This window comes from Panthera uncia (assembly GCF_023721935.1).
Source record: "Panthera uncia isolate 11264 chromosome A3 unlocalized genomic scaffold, Puncia_PCG_1.0 HiC_scaffold_11, whole genome shotgun sequence".
NCBI lineage: Eukaryota > Metazoa > Chordata > Mammalia > Carnivora > Felidae > Panthera > Panthera uncia.
The window spans coordinates 22014079-22023439 of record NW_026057578.1 but is presented as its reverse complement, the minus strand read 5'-3'; the positions used below and the strand labels follow the sequence as shown (position 1 = coordinate 22023439).

Below are 9361 nucleotides of genomic sequence, written 5' to 3'. Positions count from 1 at the left end.
AAAGAAAGAAAGAAAGAAAGAAAGAAAGAAAGAAAGAAAGAAAGAAAAACAGGGAGGAAGGAAGAGAGGAAGGAAGAGAAAGAGAGGAGGGAGGGAAGGAGGGAGGGAAGAAGGCAGGAAGGGAGGGAGGAAGGCAGGAGGAAAGGAAGGGAAAGAAAAGGAAGGAAGGAAGGAAGGAAGGACGGAAGGAAGGAAGGAAGGAAGGAAATAGAGGTTGACATGGAAGGAGGATTCAGTACATATTAATATCCTTTACTCCAGATTCCAGAAATACAGTGTGGAAGCCAGCCTAACTTCACTTTCCAAAACCTGATTCCAAAAATATGGGTCAGCCACCTCCAAATCCCTAATTATAAAATGGTTCATTTAATATAAACAATGAAACTTGGCTGGTATCAGTTACTTCATGATAAAAATGGAGTTAGCTATTATTTTACTTTTCAATAATATGATAGAATCGTAAAAGCATTAAATTAGCATCTAGAAAACCTGGTTTTCTACTGCTGGCTCCACCCTTTAACAGCTTTGTGATTTTTTTGTGTATCAGTTCAATACACCTCTGTGAGCTTCAAGTTCCTTTACACTTATAAAAATGGAGATAATGATTCTTCCTTTATAGCCTACTGTGAGATCAAATGAAACATTATGTATTTGTATATGATTGCACCCTGAAAACTGTAATGGGGAAGTATACTATAACACAGCAATGGTTGCTTAAATAGTCTTTACTTTATTGACTATTGAATATATGAAAACATACCGTCCATTCCACATCTGGGCGAGCAAGTGGAATAAATCTTCCATCAAACATATGAGAAAATGGCCCATGACCTAAAAAAACAAAAGCCTTAAAACTGCTTGTAAACTGGTAAAAAGTGAATCTATTTTTTAATCTTTTTAGCGAAAATTGAATATCAACAGAAATTAATACTTTCTAAGTACATTACAAAGAGGAACAAAAATCCTTCCTTCCTATTTTCTAAAACAAGAAAATAAGAAACAAAAACATATAGGAAAGTGAACTGCCCATGGAGGGGTCTTTGAGTCGTCAGAGCTCACATACATCTGATGAAAGGACATTTCTGTGTAACTAAAAGGAATATTAATGAAAAACATTGGCATCTTCAGATTGAATATTTATATTAGAATAGTCATTTTAAGATCATCCACTGAGGTGGAGGAAGAAAATAATAAAACTTTATTTTTCTACTCTCATCCTTTTAAAAACATTTATTTTCATGTAAATTGTATAATTTACATAATACGTTTTATAATAAATATACACGCTTGGGTTTTTACTGCTGATGTGGGCAACCAAAAGTGGAGATCACTAGTTTATCTTGTTCATAAGTGATTTTAACATTCCACTCATTTAATACTATGAAACTTTGTTGACACACAACTCTGTAATTATCAGAATTTCTGAAGTGAGTTACTTGGCTAAAGAGGGACCCCACCTGGACCAGCCCTGGGCCTTTTTGCATGTCACAGCCTATAGAAAAAGGCTCATTAATGCCGTGCTCAGACTCCTAGACACTGACAAAGTTTCCCAATGATCCCCTCTAGAATCTGTTAAATTTATCATCTAGGAGTGGTACTGGTCCTGCTGAAATCTCCAAGGGGCATGCTAAAGAGAGTGCCTTATGCCCTTGAGAATCTGGCTGTTCAAACACAGATACCTCCCTTTCTCTACCCTAAGGGCACACACAAACTCTCAGGATCCTCCAATAGGTAGGAATAAACTACAAAGACATGGGGTTGAAAACTCCTGTAAAAAAGAGGACAGTCTCTCCCTCTCTCTTAAGTTTATTTATTTATTTTGAGAGAGAGCGCATATGCACAGGGGGAGGGCAGAGAGAGGAGAGAGAGAATCCCAAGAAGGCTCCATACCCAGTGTGGAGCCCAGCTCAGGGCTCAGTCTCACAAACAGTGAGATAATGACATGACCTGAGCCAAAATCAAGAGTTGGACACTTAACCAACTGAGCCACGCAGGCACCCGTCTTTTCTCTTTCTTTGTCAAAGAAGGATGATATTCTACTTAGATTAAAGTGGTCTAAGACCTCACATGGGTCAGGAGAGAAATGGAGTTCTCTAAATGTGTTGTTAATCTGCTAGGGAAGATTATGTATTTTAGGTATGAGAAGAATGAATTTGATGAAGTAACTGACAGAAAATGGCAACAAAAAGAATAAAGGAAAGATAAAACTCATATCATCCTAAATAGAGTAGTCAAAAATCTCACTATTAGAAGGTCCTTTTGGGGCACCTGGGTAGCTCAATCAGTTGAGTGTCCTACTCTTGATTTCAGCTCAGGTCATGATCCCAGGGTTGTGGGATCAAGCCCCACATTGGGCTCCACAGCATGGAGCCTGCCTGGGATTCTCTTTCTCTCTCTCTCTCCCTGTCTCTCTCACTCTCTCCCTCTCTGTCTCCCTCCCTCCCTCCCTCTTCCCCACCCCCAGCTCCTCACACTCTCTGTCTCTAAAAAAAAATTTTTTTTAATAAAAAAATTAAAAATGTAAATATCCAAAAAAAAAAAAAAAAGAAAGTCCTTTCATATAACTTGTAGCAAAATTGTTTAATGTGGGAAATACATTTAAAGACCACAAAAAATAATAGCAAAGCTTTGAGCTTATGAATCATTCTAGGAAGAAGCAATGGCACATTTATATTAATGTTAACTGCAGAATTAAAACACAACTTTCAGGGGCGCCTGGGTGGCTCAGTCGGTTTAAGCATCTGACTTCGGCTCAGGTCATGATCTCACAGTCCGTGAGTTCGAGCCCCGTGTCGGGCTCTGTGCTGACATATCGGAGCCCGGAGCCTGCTTCAGATTCTGTGTCTCCCTCTCTCTGACTCTCCCCCGTTCATGCTCTGTCTTTCTCTGTCTCAAGAATAAGTAAACATTAAAAAAAATTTTTAAACACAACTTTCATATTTCTTTCCATTATTAGATTTTTTAATTCCAAAAAGAGATAACTTGTTATGGTTTGATGTTAACAACTTTGGTTCTTTGTACAGCATACCGAGATCATGACAAAGGCCAGCAATCTGAACACAGAGCACATCCCGTTCACTTATCTGCAGCTCTGGTTGTTTTTCACGCAGTGCACGAACAAGACATCCCGCTAGATACCCTACGCTGCAGAGTAAGCGAAACAAAACAACATAAAGTCACTCTTCCATTTGAAAGATGATACTTCTGGAACTCAAGAATTCTAATATGTTTCTCAAATGTTTTAATATATTTCTACAACAAGTTAACAGAATAGTCGGTTTGAGAACTAGGCAGAAACACAAATAGAATCCTCAAGGCAGGACCTATTGGCTCACAATCAGTTAATTATTAGGAAAAAGGCAAAATCAAAACCACAATGAAATACCCCCTCACACTCATTAGAAAAGCTATAAAACAAAACAAAACAAAACACAAACAACCCCCCCACACACACACACACAAAACAAAAAACCAAAAAACAAATGTTGAGCAGGATGTGGAAAAATTGGAACCTCGTGCACTGCTGTTGGGAATGTATAATGGTGCAACTGCTGTGAGCAATATGGTGGTCCCTCAAAAAATTGAAACTAGAATTACCATATGATCCAGCAGTCCCACTCGTGGTATATAACCAAAAACACTGAAAGCAGTGTCTCAAAGAGGTATAAGCACACCCCTGTTCCTAGCAGCACTCAGTCACTCTGCACCAGAACTCTGTCTGGCTCTCCCTGCTCCTGTTCTGGGCAAGCTCGAGTCTAAGTGGATGATGTGATCATTGAGGATTTGTCAGGCTACATGGAATAGTACTTATATATTCCCAAGAAAATGTCCCACATGGCAGAAATGATGTACACCTGATAGCAAGAAGGTAATTAATATGATTTAAACCAACAAAGGGTTGTCAAAGAGATTTAATTATTGGCAGACCTTGTGGCCACATCGTGTGAGAAGACGTCTCCTTATGCTCACTGTGCTTGCAATAAAAACTTTTTTCAAGCGTGCCTGAGTGGCTCAGTTGATTAAGCGTCCGACTTTGGCTCAGGTCATGGTCTCGCAGTTCATGGGGCACCTGGGTGGCTCAGTTGGTTAAGCGTCCTACTTCAGCTTAGGTCATGATCTCATGGTTCATGAGTTTGAGCCCCACATCAGGCTCTGTGCTGAGGGCTTGGAGCCCGGAGCCTGCTTCAGATTCTGTGTCTCCCTCTCTCTCTGCTCCACCCCCACTCACATTCTGTCTGTCTCTCAAAAATAAAATAAACATTAAAAAAAAACTTTTCTCAAAAAAAAAAAGTCAAAGAGGTAGAAGCAACCCAATGTCCTCTCACAAATGAAGGGATAAACAAAATGTGGTATAAACATACAAAAGAATATTATTCAGTCTTAAAAAAGAAGGAAATTCTCACACATGCTCTAACATAGATGAACTTTGAGAAAATTATGCTAAGTGAATTAAGCCAGTCACAAATAGATAACTACTGTATGAGGCACCTACAGTAGTCAGATTCATAGAAACAGAAAGCAGAATGGTGATGGCCAGGGGCTAGAGGGAGAAGAGAATGAGGAATTGTTATTTAATGGAGAAGAGTTTCAGTTTTGCAAGATGAAAAAGTTCTGGAGTTTGGTTGCACAATAATATGGATATATTTAACACTATTGAAGTACACTTAAAAATGGTTAAGATGGTAAGTTTTATATCCTGTGTATTTTACCACAATTTTTTTTTTCAAAAAAGCAGGACTTCTGGTTTTGTTACATAGATTGAAGATAAAGTGCCCAACAAATGTTAAATGCACTTTTAGCACTTCCCTCAGAAAGTAATTCCTGAGTGAATACAGTATCTTTCTTTCTCTGCTTAAACCCTAGCTCCACAAAGCTGGGACAACTGCTACCTTGGTCTGGTAGGGCCTAGTAAGTTTTCAATAAATGTTTGCTGATGAATGAATAAACATCTGAATAGACACTTGTCTTCTGGCTAATTAAAAACACTTCAAAAACAAAACACACACACTTCAAAACAAACAAACAAACAAACGTAAAACAGTGTGAGTAGTCCATGAAACCTAGAAAATTGTCTAGTTTTTTCCACCCCAGCCCATGTTCTCCTGGTTCTAGATTCTATAATGGAAAAGCAGACCAAATTCTCAACTAGTTGTTTGTAACAGAGGTGCCACCTTTTCTACGCTTGTGAATGCTCTTCTGATTTACACATTTCCTGCTAGGTTAAGAATATTATCTGGTTTCGGGGCGCCTGGGTGGCTCAGTCGGTTAAGTGTCCGACTTCGGCTCAGGTCATGATCTCACGGTGTGTGAGTTCGAGCCCCCGCGTCGGGCTCTGTGCTGACAGCTCGGAGCCTGGAACCTGTTTCAGATTCTGTGTCTCCCTCTCTCTCTGACCCTCCCCTGTTCATGCTCTCTCTCTCTCTCAAAAATAAATAAATGTTAAAAAGAATTTTTTAAAATAATGTTATCTGGTTTCAAAGGACAATTCTTTATAGGACTAAACAGGAAAATTAAATAATAAAATTTACAACATTAGTTATATCAGTAACCAACCCATGTTTAAACAAATATGTCATCGAAATGGCCTGTCAATAGACACTTTCATTATCTTTCCAGTGAGGATCTGAATTGGCTTATAAGAGTACATAAAATAGGGGCGCCTGGGTGGCTCAGTTGGTTAAGCGTCTGACTTTGGCTCAGGTCATCATCTTGAGGTTTGTGAGTCCAAGTCCCGCATTGGGCTCTGTGCTGACAGCTCAGAGCCTAGAGCCTGCTTTGGATTCTGTCTCTCTCTGCTCTTCCCTCACTCATGCTCTGTCTCTCTCTCTCTCTCAAAAATAAACAAGCATTAAAAAAATTTTTTTTAAATACATAAAATATAGCAAGGTAAATCAAAGCCTCAATTTTCTCAACAAAATATGGATATTATTACCATTTTGTAAAACTATTCTCTAAACGATAAGATCATTATTTCATAAGATAAGGAAAGTACTTACATAACTGTAAATTCCCCATCAACTGCCTTCTTACCCTAGACTGTGCTCAAATCGGTTGTGCGAAGCGCCTGGAAAAATATAGTAACTGCCACCCAACTGTTTAATATATCGAAGCCGCTGAAATTGAGGTGTGTCGATGATTCGGATGAGGAGAGGGTGGAGTTCAATGTGGCCATGGATAGGATCATTAATTACCTAGAAAATGTTTAAATTAATATCAATAACAATATATAATTCCATCTAAAATTTTTGTGCAGCCGTTCCTATCTACAGTGCACAATTAAAGCTATTCAATTGTTCTCAAGTAAGAATACTTCTACAGGAAATAACAAGATATTAATATCATTACCTTATTTAGGTATCACTACCAGACAGATCAAGTATATTGGATCTGGGTATATTTTACTTCTTCTTAATGGATTCTAATATAGAAAAATAAGGAATTCAATTTTTTTATTGTGTATATGATTTGATTAGTCTTTAATAAGTTAGTCTTGTATTCAAGTTAAACGTACTCATTTAACACACTCATTCAGATCATATAAGCCTTATTGCTATAGACAATGTGTCTGTTTTTTTCCTAAATGTATCTATATGGTACCCATTAGGAAGAGAGGGAGTGAGGAAGAAAGAAAGGGAAGCTTCCTACCATATAGATAAGAAATCTTGGGCAGGAATATGAAATTCTGTACTACTCAATGTCACTCAGAAATACCTATACTTAGTGAAGATAAATTTTACAATTATTTATTACTCTAAGCTTAAACAGGGTTAAATACAGGTGAAGATATAATGTCCCTCAATGTTTCTTAAAATAAAGATACATCTTAACTATCCATAACCGCCTTTTAAAGAGAAAGACAATAAAAAAGGAGTGGCCCTTGTGTGGCTCATTTGGCTAAGTGTCCGACTCTTGATCTCGGCTTAGGTCATGCAGTTTGTGACTTTTGAGCTGATGGCATAGAGCCTGTTTGGGATTCTGCCCCTTCCCCACTTGTGTTTTCTCTCTCTCTCTCTCTCTCTCTCTCACTCACTCAAAATAAATAAAAAAATTTTTAAAAAGAAAAGAAAAAAGGAACTTAATAAATGATCTGATGAATGATTTTCAAACTGCTTCAAATTTTTCCATGAAGTTCCTTAAAAATGTATGGAATTCTGGGAGGTGAAGGGCCTTGTCTACTGCCATATTCTCAGAACTCATCACGCAGCGTAATGCCTGGCACACAGTAGGAACTCAAATATGTTTTAAATGGTTACTGTTGAACTGCCATTGCAAAGATACAAACATTTTTTAAAGGTTTATTTATTTTTTTGAGAGAGAGCATGAATGGGAGGAGGGGCGGAGAGGGGGGGGGGGACAGAGGATCCAAAGCGGGCTCTGTGCTGACAGCAGTGAGCCCAATGAGGGGCTCAAACCCAGGAACTGTGAGATCATAAGTTGAGCCGAAGTTGGAGGCTCAATGGACTAAGCCACCTAGGTGCCCCAAGATACATATGTTAAGATTCTTATAGTTAAGTGTACCATGCCCATATATAGATATATACAAAATATGAATTACAAAAGCTCTATGCTGTAAAGAAGCTTAAAGGGGTCATCTGGTCCAACATTTGAACATGCTAGTGATAAGGAAGTAATTTCCTTTAAAAACAGCCCAATTCAGGGGCGCCTAAGTGGCTCAGTCGGTTGAGCGTCTGACTTCGGCTCAGGTCATGATCTCATGGTTCGTGAGTTCGAGCCCGCGTCAGCCTCTGTGCTGACAGCTCAGAGCCTGGAGCCTGCTTCAGATTCTGTGTCTCCCTCTCTCTCTGCCCCTCCCCCACTTGCGCTCTCTGTCTCTCAAAAATGAATAAATATTAAAAAATTTAAAAAAAATAGCTCAATTCAAGTTGTGCATCAACAGCCTGAGTCAAGTAATGACTAGAATTTATACCTTTGTTAAGCAATATGTAATGTATATTAACAAAGATTAGATTTATGACTGGTGAGTATTAATTTTTTTCACCTGCTCTATAAAGTCACTTTATCACTATCATAAACTATATTGGGTGTCTGGGTGGCTCAGTTGGTTAAGCGTCCAACTCGATTTCAGCTCAGGTCTGCTTGGGATTCCCTCTTTCCCCCTCTCTCTGCTCCTCCCCCTCACTCACTCTTGCACACTTGTGTATATATACTCTCTCTCTCAAAATAAACATTAAAAAATATATAAAATCGGGGCGCCTGGGTGGCTCAGTCGGTTAAGCGTCCGACTTCAGCTCAGGTCATGACCTCGCGGTCCGTGAGTTCGAGCCCCGCATTGGGCTCTGTGCTGACCGCTCAGAGCCTGGAGCCTGTTTCAGATTCTGTGTCTCCCTCTCTCTCTGACCCTCCCCCGTTCATGCTCTGTCTCTCTCTGTCTCAAAAATAAATAAATGTTAAAAAATATATATATAAAATCATTAAAGCTATCAATTTCATGACTATACAGTGACTCACTGACCAAAAAGTACTTAGGAACTTCAAAATCTATTTGCAACAAATGTAATTTATAATTTATAAATATGGTTAGGCAGTTTTCTGTTTTTGATGAAACGTAGAAAGAATAAAAGTGAGCAAATGACACTGATTGTCTTTCTTTTTAACTTTTAACCTTTACTTTAAAGAGAGAGGGAGATGTGAGTGGGGGAGAGAGGCAGAGGGAGACTGAGAATCTTACGCAGGCTTCACACTCAGCCCGACACAGGACTTGATCCCATGACCCTGGGACCATGGCCTGAGCCAAAATCAAGAGACGCTCAACTAACTAAGCCACCCAGGAGCCCCGAAACTGGTGTCTTGAACATTACTTCAAAATTATTTTTGCTGCAGGGGCGTCTGGGTGGCTCAGTCGGTTGAACGTCTGACTTCGGCTCAGGTCACGATCTCGCGGTTTGTGGGTTGGAGCCCCGCGTCGGGCTCTGTGCTGACATCTCAGAGCCTGGAGCCTGCTTTGAATTCTGTGTCTCCTTCTCTCTCTGCCCCTCCCCAACTTGTGCTCCATCTCTCTTTGTCTTTCAAAAATAAATAAATGTAAAAAAACAATTAAAAAATTTTTTTTGTTACAAATTTTGTTGCACTGTGAAAATGTGGTAACAGAGATCATCTGAGATGATCTCACCTAATAAAGAAAACTTATCTATGTCCTATCTGAAGAGAATACTCTGTGCTGCCCTTCTCATGAAGGAATGAAGGACAAAATAGATTGCAGGCAATTTTCTTCCAACTGCAGGACAAAATTGTTAAATATAATCTTTAATAAGTGATCACCCTATTTAATTTGTCATGAAAAGAATGAGGTATTTTAATATTAGGTAACTTTTTCAGAAAGGGCTAAAATTTGATTAATTCA

The 9361-nt window shown here is 39.0% G+C and overlaps 1 protein-coding gene across 2 annotated transcripts in view; it reads right to left on the bottom strand.

Annotated features, from left to right (window-relative positions):
* The window catches only part of SAMHD1 (SAM and HD domain containing deoxynucleoside triphosphate triphosphohydrolase 1), a 51099-nt gene that overhangs the window by 23442 nt on the left and 18296 nt on the right, over positions 1 to 9361 (bottom strand). For both annotated transcript variants that reach the window (XM_049650834.1, XM_049650835.1), the window contains 3 exons: positions 6031 to 6191; positions 3029 to 3144; positions 761 to 831 (listed from right to left, as the gene is read on the bottom strand). In XM_049650834.1, coding sequence (XP_049506791.1) covers positions 761 to 831; positions 3029 to 3144; positions 6031 to 6191 — 348 coding nt within the window. The remainder of the gene's footprint in view (positions 1 to 760; positions 832 to 3028; positions 3145 to 6030; positions 6192 to 9361) is intronic.